The 21,200-nt window shown below is 38.0% G+C and overlaps 1 protein-coding gene across 2 annotated transcripts in view; it reads left to right on the forward strand.

Annotated features, from left to right (window-relative positions):
• Positions 1-12,200, forward strand: part of wnt5a (wingless-type MMTV integration site family, member 5a) — a 14,665-nt gene extending 2,465 nt beyond the window's left edge. The window contains exons 1-5 of one of the 2 annotated variants that reach the window (XM_027167429.2): positions 1-436; positions 1,892-2,031; positions 3,605-3,852; positions 7,033-7,325; positions 10,044-12,200. The exon at positions 1-436 is cut by the window's left edge and continues 34 nt beyond it. In XM_027167429.2, coding sequence (XP_027023230.1) covers positions 1,907-2,031; positions 3,605-3,852; positions 7,033-7,325; positions 10,044-10,502 — 1,125 coding nt within the window. In that variant the 5' untranslated portion in view covers positions 1-436; positions 1,892-1,906 and the 3' untranslated portion in view covers positions 10,503-12,200. The remainder of the gene's footprint in view (positions 437-1,891; positions 2,032-3,604; positions 3,853-7,032; positions 7,326-10,043) is intronic. The other variant, XM_027167428.2, reaches the window with a different exon arrangement.
• Positions 12,201-21,200: the final 9,000 nt, after the last annotated feature.

Genomic DNA, 21,200 nt, shown 5'->3' on the forward strand with positions numbered 1-21,200 from the left:
TAAAAAAGGCTCCTGGAAAAACTTCAACCTGTTTTAAGGGCTTTTTTGTTTTGTTTTGTTTTTGAAGGGTGGAATGGCATAAACATTCACTTTTAAACGATTCCCTCCATCTTTAACCGGTTTGAGTGAATGTTAAATAGACTGACACGCTTCGGCGCAAAGGAACGCAGTCTATCAAGGTTGGGTAAAGAAAAGAAAAAATCAACAAATTTCCTAGTATTCGTTTTCAAAAGTTTCCGTGGAAGTTTAACTGCGGCTGGTGCGTCGTTTTATACAAGTTCGACGATTTTATTTGATTTCTTTTAATAGTGCTAATTCCATGCGACGCCAGCTGGTTAATTGAAACCATTTAAACCGAAGCCGTTCTAACAAAACAAACAAAATAAAATAAATAAATAAAAAAACACTTTGCCTTAATATCCACGTAAAAAATCAGGTAAATATTTATTTATTCATATTTATTTTGTAAAATGTTAAATATTTATAATTTTAGTTCATGTATATTTAAAAAAAAAAAAAAAAAATCATGCCGAATCTGGTGGCGTGAGTCTCAATCTAGGCCTGAAGAAAATAACGCACCGTTTGTTTTTGTTTGTTCTACTTCATTTGCCACTGCTTAAATGTGCGCTTTACGTCATTACGTTTACACGTGAGAACATGTGATAAAAGGTCGTGTGGTAATTTTCTTACAAGTGGCACTCCATGGTTTGTCATTTGTTGATGATACCCACATGATATCCTTTACAGTGTCCCAGGAGACAATATGTAATCGAGGCTGTGTCATAAATAAAACTATATGATATAAGACAAAAAAGAAATATCGTTCAGTCTGACTCATTGTGCATGGTGTTTATGAGAGGAATCCTAACATTGATCAATAATGCAGTCTACAGGCCAACCTTTAACCATAACAGGTCAAGCACAAGGATGTTTGCATATAGTCAAGTAGCTGTTATATATCTATTTTTTTTTTTTAATTTTGAAAAGACAAAATGCACAAAACACGGCAAGTCCATCTTCCACTAAAGTTGCTGAGCCGAACCCATTTTAACGGACTTGGAAAGGAAATAATTTGTTATTTATTTTAAGTTGCTCCCTTCAGAGCAGGCAACAGTACAGGCCTGCTGTCTGATCCTGGTCAATGTAGATTACTATAAATTAAAATACTCTCTAAGGTAAAAAATTACCACTAAAGTCCCTTAACGAAATCTTTACATAGGTTGGACTTGATATTAGACTGACCCAAAATTCCTTTTACCTTTCACCATTCGCTGAGCGATGTTTTTGGATCTGGGCAAATATGTTAAACCTCAAAAAGTTTTCTCAAAGTTTCACTGTGGAAATAAACCCAGCTGTTCATCTGGGTCACACAAAAAAATAATAAAAAAAATGACACAAGGCTTGTATTTGTACAAAATATCGGATATCTTCCACATTCTTTGTACTCTGGTTGGGTTGGCCAGTCGGTTTTGTTGTTAATTTAGAAATACTAACGGTGAAAACGGAGAGAGGGCTGTTTAAATTTGCTTGTGGATTCATCTTGGACAGCTGCTTGCACACTGAAAAGGAGGCTAATAGTGCATTTCTTTTTCTTTTTTATTTCCTTTTTCTTTCTTTTTTTCATGGATGTGCATCTGTCAGTTAGTTCTTCATCATAGGTGATTGGCAGGTATTGTGAAAGCTTTAAGCTGCTGAATCTGACACTGCTGAAAGAACATGTAGAGACGTTTGAAAGCTAGCAAGATGCATTTAAATGATGAATGAATGCTAACATGTTCATGGGTATCAACCAAAACATACAGAGCTGTTCTTGTCAGAGGGTAATGTATTACACACTAACTAAGTGCTGTCTTGTTATCCCTCAACAACCAGTTTTATTTGTTCTTTCCAGAGCTGCTCTTTCAGGATGCTGTTCATGAACAGGCCATCTTCCTCAGGCTGGGTCAGAGCCATGGACACGCGACATGGAGTGGTTGCCATCACTTTCCTGGCTTTCTTCATGCAAGTAGTGGTGGAGGCTACCTCGTGGTGGTATGTATCTACAATATATACACTGTCTAGGACAAACACAGCTGTGTGCGCAAAAGAGCAAGAGAATGGTGGATTGTGAGGTTGGCCAGACGACGCGTGGGTAATGGATCAGCTAGAGGGAGACAACTAATTTGGCTTCTTTCCTTGTTCTTCTTCGCTCTCTCTTTTTTTGCTCCCAACCTCTCTCCATCATCATCTTTATCTTTCTTCTTGTATATTGTGGCTGAAGACAGCCTGATTCCGTCTTTTGTGTCCACCACGTTCTAAAATAAAGGGGGGAAATACATGCTGACTTTAGCACATAAGCCTTTGCTCAGTTCTGACACCCCCCTTTTATTTTCTTTTCCCTTGAATTGCCAAACCAAAATGATGAATATTATATAAAACATAGAATGCTGTGGTTTTGCAATGAATTTCCAAATATGCACAGGCACGAACCGTGTAGGATTGTGTATTTCAGCGAGTGTGTGTGAGTTTCTATGGGCTTGTCCATCCGATTTCCATTAATAGAAAAACACAAAATCGGTCAGTGCTAGAGCAAGTATAGGACAAATGCAGAATGAATATAGAAAACTGATTAAACTGAGCAGCTGATTACCAGATTTATTTTTGCTCCTTGTGTATCTGTAGTTTACAGTATCATACCTGAGAGACTTTTTACTAACACAAAAACAAACAGTGCTAGCGTTCCATCCAGAATGGAATATTCAGGAAATTACAGTTTAAAATGTTACTGTACCTCCTTGGTTTGACTGTTTTAATCTCCAGCCCTCATAAGTTCCACAATGACGCCTGAATCTGGTAAAGTTTCATTTGTGAGCTTGAATGGAGCGAGTCTGCTTGGTTGCACGCTCCATACACAAAGGAAGACGGCAATAAATCCTGTCTCGTAACATCTTTAATTGTTTGATTCGCTGGAAGAAAATGAAGGAGTTGTATTTGAAACAGACTGCCCTTTCCAAGATGGAAGGTCTGATTTCATTGCGATTTTCTGCCTGTTTACTTTTACCGCATATGATGCTTGCCACTGTGTCTCTTCAGCCGAACTCAGCTGATTGGGTCGGACGTAACTTAGTAGTGCACAAAACAGGGATCTCTCCATTCCCAGTAATGTTATCCCAGTACTTCTCCTGGTGTATACACACAGCCGCTATATACAGTATAGCTGTTATCTGAACTGTAGTCTCAATCCTAGGGTTTATCTTTGAATTTCAAAGATTTCTCCAGCTTTATTTTTTTAAATCAGCTACATACAAGGCCTTTTCTCTTCTCTTAATCCTAAACTCCAGTTTCTAGAGCCAAACCTACACGAGACAAACTATCCTGTATAAGAGGTTGCTGTATTGTAGATGATGCTGCTCTTCTCTCTGCTCGCGTCTAATTTCTAGCTGTCTTTTTTAAGAGAATGAGACTCCTAGCTCTATCCTGCAAGCAGCCACACGTGCTAATGATTTACTTCGTACAAGACGAGAATTGTTGGGGTCACTCAGCATTCCCCTTGTATAATTTCCAAGGCGTATCAGATTTCCTGGTGGACTAATTGAACGTGCTTGTGTTTGTGTGCGTGTCGCAGGTCTCTGGCTATGAATCCACTGCTGATTCCCGAGGCTTACATCATAGGCGCGCAGCCGCTGTGCAGTCAGTTGGTAGGCTTGTCCAAAGGCCAGAAAAAGCTGTGCCAGCTGTACCAGGACCACATGCAGTACATCGGCGAGGGCGCTAAGACCGGGATTCGTGAGTGCCAGTACCAGTTCCGCCATCGCCGCTGGAACTGCAGCACAGTGGATAACTCCTCAGTGTTTGGCCGTGTCATGCAGATCGGTAAGTCTGTCAAGTTTTACCTTGATCAGAATGCCAACCACCCTTACATGTTCTATACGTGACACAGCCTAAGAACCGCACACAGTTTCCAGTAGCTTGTTTTCCACAGTGTTCTTTATTACATTCATATTGCTAAAGAGACACTACACATTCTGTACATCATCGATCTAAATCCAAAACCACATCTTTGGCTGGCACCTACGTAACGTAGATATATTAGGTGTAAGCTCCAGCTAGAAAATTCAAAACTTCCCAGTTCCAGACTAGAGGTCTGGCACAATCCTGCATTCGAATGTACAGCAAGCTTTTTTGGCTATACAGATTGTGATTAATGACTGAAAACCAAAGAGCTGATAAAACCCATAGCCAGTAAATAAGTATTATAAGTAATGTAAGTATTAACACAATAAGATTTGTTTAGAAGTATTAATGTGTTTTGCTGAAAAAAACGAGCTGTTCTTATCTTATTTTTTTCTCTTATTATTTTTTAGAATTGTATTTTTTTTAGATTATTGGTTTTGTTTTGGCAGTATAGTGATCTTTCCTTGTTTAGGCAATGGGGTAATGGATACTTAATGCAAGGAGCGTGCACGTGGTAGGCCATTTTTAACAGCAGTGGTTGAGCCGAAATGTTTCTACGATGACGTCTGTGAATGAATCATAATGGTTCCAAATGGCTAGCAACCGAACACTACAAATGGTGAATAATTGCAGTTAGCCTAAATTTATGCCGGACTGCGCTCAACCCTGACCCAGCCTTTCTCTGAGGCATGCTAATATAAAGAGAGCAAAGATGCTAGCTTTTGATTTTCCTTTCCCTGATGATAATGCATTAATGATCAAATTATGTTCAGACTGGCTTTGTCTAACCCCTTATCATTCGATCTAATATATTTGAGCACGGAATATTGGAAATGTCCTTTATCAGGCAAGCTTGACTCTTCACCTGACAGATTAGGTTCAAATATTAAGCCTTGGAATATAGCTGGTTGCTGGGCGGGCTGGCTGAGGACGGGTGGAGTGATTTATATATGTATGGCAATTAAAGAATGTTATCGTTAATGCAAGGTGCTATTAAGACTTAAACAAACCTGCACAGATATTTACTAATCTTCGAGGACATAATCAACTAGAATGTACAGGGTGTAGGGAACTGTATTATCTTCAGGTCATGTTGCTGGTGGTTGTTCTTCATGAATGTAATGTTTGGATTAAGTTCATTACTAGTTTTATTTGCTTCCTTGCATAATTTGCTCTGCTTGGCATTCTAACCTATGTCCTACTTTTACATTAAATTCTCAGTAGCTGTCCATTCCCACTCAAGAACGGTTCTGCTTCTAAGTTCACCCTACTGTTCGCTTCAGGGTCAAGCCTGACGTGGCCAGTTATATAAATACACTTTAACACATCTTTATCGAAAGGCAAATAAAGGAAATCCAGAGCCGACCTGGCAGAACCAAGACGCTCTGATCACCTCGTCCATCTCAGCATGTCCCGGAGATTATGGAGAGGAGGACAGGTTGGGTCACTGGAGGGATGGAAAACTAGTTTAGAGGGAGAGAGGGAGGTATCATGAGGACAGTATGTCTATCACCAGCTCAGCTATCTTCTCTAAACCTTTCTAAAATATCCGAAAAAGCAAGTAGTAACCTTCCCTCTGCACTCCAAACTTTCTTTAAGGACCTTTCCATCTGGATCACATTTAAATGTTCATTCCGTCTCGTCTCACTTTTTTTTTTTTTTTTTTTTTTTTTTTTTAAATCTTACACGCATTTATTTCATCACCTGCATTGTTTTAGATGGAATGGTGTCTTTACTTCGGTGACAGAAAACTCCCTAAAGCTCCAGTATTTCATTACATTTTAAATCCCAGGTCCGTGAAAAACCCTACTGCTTTTAATAGGCTATTATGAGGTCTTCTGAAGTAATGGAGACTCACTGATGGGAATAGTCAACTTCACATAGAGTATACCTTTTAATGCTGGAAAGTCTGTGGTCTTTTGGATATCCCTCAGGCGTAATATGAAAATTGCCTCTGAATGGTTGCGGGTCAGGTTATTTGAGGGCCGCCCTGCAAACCGAGGGCCCTTTCAGGCGGCCAGAGCTGCTGAATTCCTGGTAGGCCTGTCCACCAGCAGGGGGCATTGTCCTGTTTCTGAATCAGCTTTCTGCCCACATGTACACATTCACTGAGCACTTTATTAGGAATACATCTACACCTACTCCTTCATGCAATTATCTACTCAGCCAATTGTGTGACAGTTGTGCAGTGCATAAAATTATGCAGATAAGGGCCAACAGCTTCGGGTAGCATTTACATAATCTATCAGAATGCTAAAAAATCAAATCTCTGTGATTTTAACCATGGCATGGGAGTTGGTGCCAGATGGGCTGGTTTGAGTATTTCAGAAACTGCTGATCTCTTAGGATTTTCACACACAACAGTCTCTAGAGTTTACTCAGAATAGTGCAATAAAGAAAAAAACAGCCAGCCAGCAGCAGGTCCGCAGACAGAAACGCCTTGCCGATGAGAGACATCCAGACTGGGTCGAGTGAACAGTGACTCAGATAATCACTCTGTACACTTGTGGTGAGCAGAAAAGTATTTCAGAATGTAGAAGAAAAAGAATGAAGCTATGTTTCAGTGCAAAGTGTGGACCTACCCAATATTGAATTAGTGTAATGTTCCTAATAATGTGCTCAGTGTGTGTATCTATATATATTTATATAGGCAATCAGTAGAAAAGATCCATTCATTCACCAAACTCGTCCATGCCAAATGGAGCCCTCTGGAAGACGGAGCCTGAGTACTTTGCCCACAAGTGCTATAGAGCACTCAAAACGATATACATCTCGATCTGTCTTATACTCCTTCAGATGCACAAAACAATGTGAAAAATCTGAAACTTCCGATTCAATGTTTGACTACACACAATTTAATTTATGTTTATTTAGTTAAACAAAATGGGTAAATCTTTCATTTAAATGATATAAGACATCTTTAATGACTGACTTCTCAATCTCATGATTGTGGTATACAAATTCAAGAAGGTTTCTATTATAAACAATAAATGTCTCACGCTAAGCATCACCACTAGGAGAGTACGCATGTAATATTTGATGGCACTGTTGTGTTTCTCCAGTATTTCTGATCCCAATTCTTCCAATTTGTTTGTGCAGGAAGCCGCGAGGCAGCGTTTACCTACGCAATCAGTGCAGCGGGCGTTGTGAATGCAGTGAGTCGAGCATGCAGGGAGGGTGAGCTGTCAAGCTGTGGCTGCAGCAGGGCAGCTCGGCCCAAAGACCTTCCACGAGACTGGCTTTGGGGAGGCTGCGGAGACAACCTCAACTATGGCTACCGCTTCAGCAAGGAGTTTGTGGATGCCCGTGAACGAGAAAAAACCTATGAGAAAGCCTCCATGGAAAGCGCACGACTCATGATGAACCTCCATAACAACGAAGCAGGGCGGAGGGTGAGCTTGTTTTTTTTCCTTCTTATAAGGTCACTGGTGAAGTATGTTTGTAATGCTCAAACATAAAAAGCTCACTTTCACACCTGTTAGTCCATTCGACTCTGAATCAGAGCGTTTGTTTGGTTTGGTTGCACCCTGCACAAAATTAAATGACCCCAAAGGAAAGGAAAAAAACATACACTTTGGCTGAGGTGCACATACAGCTGAATATGTACTCCTTAAACTCCTTTCATTCCCTGGTCAGAAATACGCAGACAAACAAAGGTTTGCCAATTGCGCACAGAACTCAAACATCACCCAGGCATGAAGAACACAGAGTGCTCTATGCTATGATATGCTTGGTCATGCTAAATGAATATTTAATGATATAACATAATAAATTCTAAATAATTAGCAGTTAATTTCTCTTTTTGTTCATTATTCAGTAATCTGGAACACATGGCAATTCTGCAGCATTACAGCTAAGTGTAGTAGCAGTAATTTATTATTTTTTTGACTTGCACTTGAGCACGATTTGAGTAGATGGGGGAAAATGCTGCAGGGGTTTAATTCAAATGGACCAAATAATTTATATCTGAACACATTTGGAAGCTAACGCTGCAAAGAATGACATCTTAGCAAGTTAAAATATCTTGAAGCTAGTCGCATGTATCCATGTTACTTTTTATTCAATTACAATAAACTAAATTTAAGCTAACTAACGTTACTTCTAGACCTAGTTGCTAAGTTAAGTTAAAAAAAACATATAGAAAGATTATTTTGAGGAGCAAAAAGGTCTCAAATTCCGTACACAGTACAACAAGATGCCTTTTCAACTGTCCGTGTCTTCAAACTAGAATTTCTAAGAATAAATAAGGAATAAAAAAAATCTATAAAATTACAGGGTAAATATATGAAAAGAAATGAAAATGTAATAAAAAATAAAAATATTATAACTAAACTGCAGATGTATTTCTTTTCGCACAATATGTCATGTGCATAAATAAATAAATAAATCGGCTAGAGGTGGTGCGTGTTGAGTCTAGAAAAGTCCAGTTTCTGAGTGTTGTCCTGATTGAGGCACTGAATGTCCTACAGGAATAAGCTTCTCATAATATTTCTCTGCTAACAGAGAAAGAACATCTAAAGCTTAAGTGTTTAATTGACAAATATGTCTAGAAAATGTTTAATGGTCTTCGATTTGGCTGATTTGTAATTTTTATAAAAAAGAGTAAGAAAGCTCAGATTTGACGTGAAGTGTGAACTTCCATGATGATGCAAGAAATAAGAATCAGCTTCAGTACTTTATCATAATATTGATGCATACAGCCGTTATTTTTGTGAAGGCTTTGATTCTCCATCCACTCACATGTTTATTTACAGAACCTGAGTGCACGTGATTGAACGAATAGACCACTAATTAAATATTTAGGAATAACAACAAAATCCTGCAGTATGTTGGTTATAAGCAACAAGTACAACCTGCAGATAGAATAAATAGACTGTTTCTGCAAAAGCCAAGGTTCCATGTCAGCAGTTATACAGTTGAAATACAGCTGAACGTGAGAGTCGAAGAGTAATAAGAACGCACGTCAAGCTCTCATCTGGGTAACAGCTTGCTCCGGCCTGCTGCGTGTCAGGAACCGCCCTTTGATCTGCCCTTCTCTGAAGCACTGACTTCATCCCATCATGACCTCCGTATTTATTCATGCGCAGTACCTGAGGCAGGTAAACGTCTCAATTACAAATGTTCTCAAGAAAAAATCTGCAAGCTCAGTTCTCACCGACTGGATTAGGCTAAGCTGTGTTCCAACTCGATGAAGAGAACCATTTGAACCATCTACAGATATCGTTGTAGATGTTTTTTTTCCTCTCTCACTTCTCGGGTTTACAGTGCGAGTTGTCAAAAGACCAATCATTTTCCTCTAGGCCCAAAGAAATTCCAGGTTGAAAAAGACCGATTCATGTTTTGCAGTCAAGTGCGGATTATTAAAATGAGCGTATAATAATAGCCAGCAATGAGTGAAAAATGGTGGAAAACTACGCTGAACTGCTTTGGCACATAACTTGGTTAATCATACATGACACATTTCGGAGGACTTGAACGCTGACAAGCAGCTATTATGCCAAAGTTGATCTAATTGTTAATTCCCATGGCTCTGAAGCTCAAGGCACCTAAAATACTTTTATATACTAAAGTACTGACTTGAAAGAAGTAATTTAAAGTGCAAACAAAAGAATCAACTGAAAGAAAAAACTTTTCATTAAAGCAAAAAAAAAATGCATATAAAGTTTCCATGAACAGCAAGTTGCTGTGTACTTTTTTATATAATCATAGAATTTTTTTAAGTTAAATGTTTTAAATGTTGACTAATTTCTGGCCTCCTTTTCACTCGAAGGTGATTTTTCTTTAAGAAAACATAAAGGTTTTCAACCATTGTTTTTTTTTTTTATATATTAAGTTTTATTATCTCATTTTAACAGATTCGATTTTTAGTGAGTGATTTTACTTAAAGTAAGATTTACTTTTAAGTTTGCTTTCTTTTTTTAAATAACCTTATTTAAATGTCTTTAGTTAATTTACATTGATTTTTTTAAATAGTTTCAGGAAATAGTAACTTTTTTTTTATGTTGATTTTATGTGCCTGGGATTCCTTGAAACCAAATGTTATTGTCTGCTACAAATAAAGATTTCTTGTCTTTGAGGTGGTTTTTAAATTTCTTCATTTTCTTCCTCAGATGGTATCTGACCTGGCTCACGTTTCGTGCAAGTGTCATGGCGTTTCAGGTTCATGTAGCCTAAAGACCTGTTGGCTGCAGCTGGCTGACTTCCGCAAAGTGGGAGATGCGCTAAAAGAGAAGTACGACAGCGCAGTGGCTATGAAGGTTAACACACGTGGCAAGCTGGTGCAGGTGCACTCCAAATTCAACTCTCCCACCAACCACGACCTGGTGTACGTGGAGCCGAGCCCAGACTACTGCGTGCAGAACCACAGCACGGGCTCGCTGGGCACGCAAGGGCGTCTCTGCAATAAGACCTCGGAGGGCATGGACGGTTGCGCGCTCATGTGCTGCGGCCGTGGCTACGACCAGTTCAAGGCCACGCTGGTTGAACGCTGCCATTGCAAGTTTCACTGGTGCTGCTATGTCAAGTGCAAGCGCTGCACAAGGGTCGTCGATCAGTTTGTGTGCAAATAGCACGCTCCAAATTGTATTTTATTTTTAGGTTTTTCAGAAAGAGAGCGTGTGTTGTGTGCAAGTAGGATTCCTTTTCCGAAAGAAGACCAGAGAACCTTTGGGAAAGTTGGGCAATGGAAAGTTAACTAAAAAAAAACAACTATATAAATTATATTTATAGAGTCAAAACAATTATACTGTTTCAGAAAAGACTGACATCTTTGTGTGTATTTTTTTTTTTTTTTACATTCTCAAAGCAATAGGTACAAGAAGATTAATGCAACAAAGAGTATTTATTTTCTCTCATTTTTTTTTGCCCCCTCCCCGTTTTTTCTAAAGTGGAATTTGTCACAGTGAGTGCAATCCGTCTACCCGGACAAAAGCAAAACCTTCCCGATTATCCACAAAAGGGTAAATCGGTTCATTTTTGGCCCTTTAAGAGGTTCAAGTGCCGCACTGGCATTTTACTCAACCGCACCGAGTGACTTGAGTAATGCGGTGCCGTAGTGTTTCGTTTCAGTCTCAACCACTGTCTGCCTGGGTTTGTATATCACTAAGAGTGGATATATCATGGTTATTGTGTGCTGCATGGATAAGCTGACTGATGTGTCTTAAACCCAAGCACACTTAAGCTCTCACAAGCTACACTCTGTTCTAGATCAGCAAGTCTTTGCATTAACCTGGCGTAAAGAACTGCTTCATATTTCAGCTCCAGTGCGTAACTCTAAGTGTTGCATGGGAACTATTACACGTACCTTTTACACAGATTTCTGCACTGAGTGACCATGCGCCTGTAGCTGTCTGACAAAAGCAGCCTGCATGACATGTCACTCACACTTTAAGCTCTATGCACCTGTTTTCTAATGGCACATCTGGTGAAGGTGCTGCCTCTTGAGCCATGTACACAAAACAGGCCATAGGTTTCGGGATGAAAAGCACTTTTGGAAGCTGGGTGTCTTACATGGTTCAGTATGAAAAATATAGGCTTTGTTTAGAGTGTGAACTATGCACAATGGTGGTGCTGACTTTGTGATAAGGGATTGACACTGGGAAATGGCTAACACTTATCTGTTTAAAATCTTAAATACACTTCAGTTCTTTACACTTTTTTTTTTTTTTTAAGGCACATCAATGTTGGCACCTATGTCCATCTGACAAACGCCTTTTTAATCAAAAATCGAAATATCATTTTGGGATTTCTTCTCATAGACTTTCATTTAACTACTATACAGTTACCACTAGTTATTCATTATTTCATTTTATCATTACTACTATAATTCATTATAAATTCAACCAGTATATTTATTAGCTGACAAACATTGAGGCTTATAAAAGGTATTTCTTGTGACTGACTTTTTATATATGTGTATTTTTTTTCTTTTAAATCAAACTGTTTAATAAATTTTAAATATTAACAAAGTCAAACATCTGAAACAAAACGTTGAATCATTGAATCAGCTATTTTTAAGTCGTGTATTCTTATGCTATGCAACTACATATGCCACCTTAAAAGTGTGTGTATGTGGATTCTGAGAAAAATTCATAGTTCTTCTATGTTTGTACAGAAATTTATAAGGTAAGATATGTCTGTATTTTTATATTTTGTCATCCTGACCGTTGAAACTTCTACATGCAGTACGTTCTTAGAAAACGATTCTGAGTTAAGAAACCAATTAAGGCTTTTGAACAAATAAATAAAAAAGAAATCTTAAAATATAAGGAAGCTGGTCATTTGTTGTAAAGTCTTTCAAGGTTGCTTGTATTCAACATTTGAGCTATCTCTCATCATTATTTCTTCTGCTTCCTAGTGGTACAGCGGTCTGTATAACAAAACCTTAAGAGTGAACGTGTACAGTAAGTTAGATTTAGCAATGCTACGGTTATAATCTAGAGTGTAGGATGAAGTTTCTTCAGGAACTATAATGGAATACAATAGTAATAACCATACTTTCATTCAGTGCCTGAACCTCTGTTTAGTGTTTTCCACTTCTCATATAACAAAGAGCGGGGTTTAGAAACTCTCAAGCATCTTTGTAACTTTCCCTTTAAGAACTATACAATGCTATGATTCAGGACTAACATCTACTGTACCTTCTATAACCTCCCCAACCCAATTTATTGTAAGAGAAAGGTGCCCTTGCTTTTCTCCCATTATTCTTCCTCGGGTCACACACTTTGGCATGGTGGCAGAGCTGGTCACGCAGCCTTCTCAAAGCCACCGCCACTTTCATGCCTTATGCGATAAAGAGTGTAGCGAACCAAGCCAAGGATCGGAGGGCTCAGATTAAGAGCACTTTCTCGACATCAAGGGGACCCTGAGCTCTGAGGCTGCCATGCTTTATCTCATCTGAAAATATCTGCAGGCATGGCATCTGATGCCTCTCGAGCCTGCGTTTGATGTCTAACACCCAGTTTATCTGCAGCCAAATGAAAGAGCCCATAGTGCTGTTTAATACTGAGTGGTGAAACAGCAGATATTTTAAGGGAAAGTCATATGAACACTACCTACAGTACACCATTCTTTGGATGACTGGATTCTTGATATGGGAAAATATTTCATCATCAGTTTGGAAATGTTATAATCCTGAAAAACATTACATACTGTACAGTATATGGCCAAAAGTTCACCGATCATGCATAACATTAAAACCACCTGCCTAATATTGTGTTGGTCCAATGTGGTGGGGTTCCGTCCAAAACAACTCTGACCTATCGAAGCCTGCACTCTGGCACATGTTGTATCAGGCACCAAGACTTTAGCAGTAGATCCTTTAAGCCCTGTAAATTGTGAGGTGGGGCCTCCAAGGAATAGACTTGTTTGTCCAGGACGTCCCACAGATGCTCAATTGGAGTGAGATCTGGAGAATTTGGAGACCATGTCAAATACTCTGTCATGTTGCTCAAACTATTCCTGAACATTTTTTGCAATGTGGCCATGAAGGGGTGTACTTGGTTTGCAATAATATTTAGGTGGGTGGTATGTGTCAAAGTAACGTTCACATGAATTCCAGGACTTGAGGTTTCCCAACAGAACAGAACATCACACTGGCTCCAACAGCTTGGCTTCTTCCCATAGTGCATCCTGGTGCCATCTCTCTTCCCCAGGTAAGCGGCGCATAAGCACCCAGACTTCCAAGTACTGTAAAAGAAAAATTGATTCATCAGACAAGGCCACAGTATTTACATGCTTTATGGTCCCACAGTAGCCAAATTCAGAGGTGGTCAGGGGGCAGCATGGGCACTATGACCAATCTGTAGCTACGCAGATCCATGCACAGCAAGTTGCTGTGTACTTTGTTCAGACACTTTTCCATCATACCCAGTATTAACACTTTCAGGAATTTGTGCTAAATTAGCACTTCTGTGGGGTCAGACCAGATCGGCTAGCTTTCGATCCTCAAGTGCATGAGTGAGCCATGAGCACCCATGACCTGGTCACTGGTTTACTGGTTGTCTTTCCTTGAAATACTTTTGGTAGGTACTAACGGATGCATATTTCGAACACCCATAAGACCTGCCATTTTGGAGATGCTCTGATCCAGTTGTCTAGCCATAACAATTTAGCATTTGCTGAACTTACCTTTCCAAAAAAAAAAAATAAAAAAATACAATGGAGTTGCCCTATGAACCCCTGCCTCTTTCTAGTGTTCTAGGCAGGCTTTCTGTAAGATTTTTGGAGTATGGCTGTGGGGATGTGCCCATTCAGCCACAAGTGCATTAGTGTGGTCAGTCCCCGATGTTGGATAAGGAGTTCTGGTGTTCCAATTCATCCCCAAGGTGTTTTGTGCAGGCCACTCAAGTTATTCTACATTAAACCTTGGCAAACCATGTGCATGTTTGGGCCTCCTAATTCCAGTGAAGGGAAATATTAATGCTAGAGAATACACAGACACAACTGTGTGGGGCAACAGTTTAGGGATAACACATCAATGTGAGTGTGATGTCCACATATTTTTCACATGTATTTCCCAAAAAATTTTTTAAAACCCATACAAAGCAATATAAAATTTTTAAATGAACTTTTAAAATTCTTATTTCTCGTAGAGAGATAAAGCTCTAAAGAAGTCTTGCTTCCACTGCAACCCATCCAGATACGATCTACCAGCAGGTACATGTAAATCCCCTACATTTAAATCAAAGTACTTTGGATTAGATAAAATGATAATATCTTGTGAAGTGAATCGGTAAAATTTGTTGAGTCCTCCTTTGATCCGCTCGCATCTACAGTCGAGCGCTGTGCACAGATCATGGGTGGATGTTTATGTAAGATGGCTATCTGCTTGTGAAAACAGACAAAGAGGAAGCACGTCTTACCAAGAAGTGCTGGCTAAACAGCAAAACAGCAAGCAGAAATAACTGATACCTATCTTTGGCCACAAAGCAAAACATGCACAAAAGAAATCATTTAGCACTTCATAACCCTCTCAAAAACTGTAAATGGAAGCGGGTTGATTTTAAAAGGTCATGGATCAGCAGAAGAGGGTTACAAATACTGTAGTAAGTGCATACTGTACGTTGTTTAACCATTATTTTCTTTTTGGGTCAAAATAGAAATACTTGAAATTGTGTACAAAGCTATATATTATTTTAGTAGTAAAATGTTTTCCAACATGAAAGTGTTTACCCCAATGATCACTTTATAAGGTACACAATAATAATACTGAGTGGTAGCCCTTCTTTTTTGTTACAGAATAGCCTCAATTCTCCATGGCATGGATTCTGCAAGGTGCTGTAATCATTCCCTGAGATTCCAATCAGATTTGTGTGATGCAAATCTCCCAAAATTTTATCAATATATTCCTCAAAATACTCAAACCAGCCCATCTGGCAGCACCAAATGACTGTTAAGCTGATTTTTTTGCATGACTGAGCAAGCGTTCGTAATAAAGCTACTACTGCACACAAGTATCCCTTGACATTACAGGTGATTTGGAACAAAGAGAAAAACTGTGAAATATGTTTTAGTATTTAATACATTTGAATATATGTATGACTAGAGTAGGAGGATCCAGTATTAACACTTTCAAGAATTTGCAACTGCATGTTATTTTTTATTGATAATTACTGAAGATTTTATCACACTAAATACATGAATTATTTTGAATTTAAAAGAGGGGCTATTACGAAGCGTATTGCAAGCATTTTGCAAAGTTGCCTTTTCTTCATTTCATGAGTTCCCTAGCCCAAGGCCCCAGAGCAGGCAAAGAGGATCAGAGCAAAGAGTGTGATGGTTTCAGCTTTTGTGTGCTTTTCATTTCTTCTGCTCTATGCCCTCCTTGCATCTGATCAACATTCCTGCGCAGCTTCTTCATGATAATTACATGAGGAGTTGTGTTTTTCTAAACCAAAGCAGCTGCCTAATGCAGGCCGGTAATTGAATCCAGGGCTCACAAACACACATATGCGTGTGCTCACAAGAAGACTCCGATTTTTCGATAGGTGGGCCCACGCAAGCTAAGTGCAGCGCTGATCCTAGCATTAGTGCACGGAGCCGGGCCCTGGGGCGAGGGAGACTGCGGAGCTCAGTGTGAGGCGTGTAGCTTAGCGACGGGCACACAAAAGCAAACGGACCCCAAACCTCAGGTGGTCTCGTTTAAGATGGAAACAGCTGCAAAAATGTGGCAAAACATTAGCATTACAGTTTCACAAAGTTATCACTTTACAGCCCTCCAGACAAGTTCAAAAGTCTGGCCCTGAAAGCAACAATCAAATGGCTTTCAGGCCTAATGCTGAAACGTAGCCTGATAGATATTTTTTGTTGTTGTTTTGACCAAAAAAGCTTTGAAGAACAATGCCTTTGCTGAAGCACATGCTGTTTTGTCTCACATACACATCACATCGCCTACATTTCACATGTGATCCTTATTTTTTCACATGTGAACTGTATGTGATGGGAAATTGTATGTGGCAACATAAAAATGAGGTCCATCGCACCAGATTATGAACTGAAAACGCATGTGAGAAATCAAGTATACATGAGATCATGTGAATAGCGTGATAACGTGGAAAAATAAAACAAAAGTCCTACATGTGGGAAATCGCACATGAAATATAAACACTCTTGTGAAAAATAAAACCCATATGTTATAAATATGCACGTGTGGAGAAATAAATCATGTGGGTTAATTACGTGTAAAAAAAAAATATATACAACTAGCTGATGAGAGCAATTGTGTTAAAATAAAGTTAAATTACATGAACTATATTTAAATAATTAACATAAAAATATAAAAACTCATAAAATTTGAAACTAGAAGAATCGTAAAAAATAAAACCTACTAAAAATGTGTCTGTGAAAATCAATCATTTGGGGGAAAAGAAAAGAAATTCAGTTAATCATGTGAGTAAAGAATTATGAAAATAAAGGTGACGTTATAAAAAAAATTAGAAGGTGAAAAATAAATCTGTACATACGTATGGAATTCAACATTTTTTAGAGCGGGGATAGATGTATTCAAAAAACATGTGAACTCCTGTACATATGAAAAATTAATATGTGATGATAAAAGAATGATGTCGGGGGGAAAAAAATCAACAAATTAACATTTCAAAAATATAATTATAATAAAACTTACAAAATTAAGTATGTTGATCAAGTATTTCAGTATTCCACATGTCGGGGTCAGGGTGGCTTAATGGTTAGCATGTTTGCCTTGCTATTTCAGGGATGGGGATTTGATTCTTGCCTCTGCAATGTGTATCTGAAATTTATATTCTCCCTGTACTATGGGGCTTCTTCAGCATTCTCCAGTTTCTTCCACATGTCCTGTAAACTGATTGTCATCTCTAAATTTGTGGTTTAAAGTCTTTAAAAATTTTGAACCTCTTTATAAAGTTTAAATTTGAGTCTTTTGTATGTCTCTCTGCATAAGAGCCTCTGCCAAATGCTGTAAATGTTAACTGTAAGTGAATGGGTTTGTGTAGGATTGTGTCCTGCAATGGATTGTCCCACCATATGCCCCAAGTCTTCTGGGATAGACATCAGTATCCCTGCAACACGGTGCAGGATAAATGCTACAGAAAATGGATGGATGAGAAGTGGGTGTGTGAGGGATTCCTGAGAGAAACCACTGAGAAAGAAGACATCGTGAGGACTACAATATTGCTGTTGCAGGAATAATCTTTTTTAGTAGAGTTACTGAAATTATTTAAAAAAAGGAAACCATTGCATGAGACACTGAGTGGAGAAAAAATAAAAAAGAGACAAAGAGCTTTATCATGAAGCGTGCCCCAAAATAGAGAATAGAGTTTTTTCCTCTCCGAAATATTACAAGAAACTCATCCTAAATCTTCTCTCAATCAATTAATCTCTCCTTTCTGTTTTGAATTAGCAGAGTTCGTGGCCCCACTCTGGCAACTTATTTTTTATTAAATATTTTAGTGAAGGTTGCTATTGTTCATGTCTTTTATACCCCATAACGTCAAACAAAACATTACACAACAGCAGAGAAGAGGGTGGATGTGAGCTGGAGAATGAGAATTTTGCAACGATGCAAGTTATAGCTGTGAGTGAATGAACATTATTCCCACAACCTGAGTCTGGTCTGAATCAAAGTGACAGTACTGTACCGCAAAACCTTCCATGTAAAAACCACTCAGTAGTCATAAATATATTGCTGCTCTTTGTTGTATTTTTTTTCTTCTTTTTTTCAGTCAAATTTAAAGCATTTTCACCGCTCGTGGAAAAAAGAACCACTTTTTACCTTAAGATGCTTATACAAAACTATTATCGTTTACAACTTGTTACACCTTGAAACGGCAATAAAAAGAACGGTGCGAGCCATAGAAATATGACATGCAGTATATGACCATAAACAGCAATCTAGCCTTGTAAAAGGAGATTGTTTTTATGGATTCGCATTAAAACCTTTTACTGCACTCAGCTTAATGTAACATGCTTGAAATTTAAGGGCATTCGTCGATTTAGTAAGGTAGCCGTAGCCATCTAATAATTCATCAGCCTCGCAAAAAATTGCTTTAAATGTGTTAAAAGTTCAAGCTTATTAACTTCACTGAGACATTACTCTACTGTACAGTTTACTGTCAGGATTCTGGCTTGGTATCAATTTAAATCTAAAGCAGTGCCAGATTAAATCTAATAAAAGAATTTTATGGTGCAGCGCTACTGAATTCTTGATTCTGATTGGAAGGCAATGATGTATTTTCTCTAACAGCACAGGACTGATGGTTCTGCACGGATTATACATTAGAGTTTCTATAGTAACAATTAAGGGACTTGTATGGTGGTCACTCCACATAAGCTAAGACAATTCAAAGATTAAAAAATGTGTTATTTTTTTAAAAATAATTGTATATTGTGTTAATGTATATTCGTTGATTGTGGTGTTTTTGTTTATTTTAAAATGCTTTTTTGTTTCCGTGACTTTATTTCAGAGAGACAGCGAGACAGAGAGAGGGAGAGGGAGAGGGAGAGAGAGAGGGAGAGAAAGAGAGAGAGAGAGAGAGAGTCTGTGTCTACTGAGGAAATTATATGTTATAGCTACTATAACAATGATAACAGGAATTTTTCTCACAGATTTTCCACCGGATTAAATGTAATTGTAAATGAACACAAAGTTATTTGTGCGTCAATTAAAATGTAATCACTGGCAATTTGCTGTGATAAAGGCAAAATCAAACACTTTGGGCCACAATTTATTGGAAAATTATCAATTTATATAATAACAGGAGTCAAACTTTTGGCCCATGATACCAGTCCTAACATGTATTTTTTATGTTCAACAATATTTCGTAATATAATGACACAATAAAAAGGATGAAAAGTATGACAGATCATTTAATGTCAAATTGAAAATAATAATCGTTGGCAAATTGCTGTGGTTCAAGAGGAATGGAAACACTTCAGGATGTGCTTCAAGATGATTTTTCTATAACAGCATGCCCATTATTTCATAAACAGTCATCAGTGATTATGTGCTTTAAATGGCCACTGCAAGCTGCTGAATCAGATTTGTGGATAGTGCAGGCTTGTTTTTGACAATAAAAATAAAATCATTTAACCTTTTTATATTGTTTGGCTTGAATGGAAGTGAAGGCTTACGCGAGGAAACAGGAGTCACGGCAAGAGAAAAACAATCAGCAAATCAGCGAGGCCTGGAGCAGAGAAACCCTTACATTCCCCCTCACAAAGAAAACAGCTATTCCAGATTTGGAACGGAAATGAACAAGAATATTCACTTTTGAATGCGTATTAGTTTTACAGGGTCCATCAGGGACCTTATCCACATGTTCTGACTATTCCAGTTTTCCATTCAAGGAAAATAAATAAAAGGGACTGCAGGTGATCCAGGGAAAAGATTGTTTTAAAAACAGGAGCTACAACCAAACTGAAAAAAGTCTTTTGTGTCAATAATTTATTCCCTTATCTTTTTATTTTTGAAGAACTTCACTTCCAAAAAACAAGGCTTTTTTTCTACAGATTTACAGAAGAGGTAAAGTATGGCTTGGAGCCAGACATGAATTATGACTTGTCTGATGTCGTAGTGGGAGCTCACGCTGTTGCTGATATGCTTCATTTAAAGTGGTGCGAAATCAAATGATCTCATATGGATAGCCATGAAAATGTTGTTTATAGAAAGAAATAATATGACTAAGGATCATAACTTGGATGATTACATCATGAAACAGTACTGACTTTTTTAATAAACACACTTACACACACTCAAGTCTTCTAGTGTAAAATAGACACATTAGCATTTTCTTATTCCTTCATTCATCCATTTATTCATCTTCAGTAGCAGTTTTAAGGTCGTTGATTGTTGTTATATAATTTGATCTTTACCTCATAACATTATTTTACAGATTTGAATTTGAAGTCTGATGAATATCATTTTAGAAGTAGGTTGTATTTTTCCAATGCTTTATTTTTCCTGTCACTCTGTACAATATGAAACAATGATCAAATTGCCATTAACTTGAATAACCCCGGGTCCCCAGGAGCTCCGTCTTGTTCACACACAGCCTGTGTGTGTGTGTGAGTGATCTGAACTGGGAGCAAAGCTGTGTTTTCCTGGTTTGACTGACAGGTTTGTTGAGCTGTAGCGAAACACTGACGTTTTTTTTTACGTCTTTGTGATGAGTGCAGCGAGACAAAATGGTTCCAGAACAAACCCATACTGAATGAAAGCTCTGTGCCATGTATCTCATTCTTTTTCTACGTAACACACTGAAGAAAAACAGGTACTGGAACTTTCAGTACACGTCCCACTGTAAGGAATTCGGCATGCTCTTTCTGCCTTTTATGTAAAGTAATGGACCCTTTAAAAGCTATCCGGTGTTTTCCGCTCTACAAGCTAACTCTTTAAATAAAATGCCTTTACAGTGCCTTTAAAAAATTTTTTTTATAACTTACTGATTGATTAATGTGTATTTTGATGAAAAATAATTGTATTAATTTATATACATACACACACACACACACACATGTTTACACACACACACATATATATATATATATGTGTGTGTGTATGTGTGTAGATAGATAGATAGATAGATAGATAGATAGATAGATAGATAGATAGATAGATAGATAGATAGATAGATAGATAGATAGATAGATAGCATATATGAAGGGACATAATAATTCAGAATATAAAATAACAACGTTTAATATTTAAATTTATATTTATCCGTAATGTGGCAACAGCGACAAAGAAAAACTCTCTGAGATAAAATGACAAAGAAACCTTGTGATTAAGA

The sequence above is a fragment of the Tachysurus fulvidraco genome, chromosome 14 (assembly GCF_022655615.1).
Source record: "Tachysurus fulvidraco isolate hzauxx_2018 chromosome 14, HZAU_PFXX_2.0, whole genome shotgun sequence".
NCBI classification, from domain to species: Eukaryota; Metazoa; Chordata; class Actinopteri; order Siluriformes; family Bagridae; genus Tachysurus; species Tachysurus fulvidraco.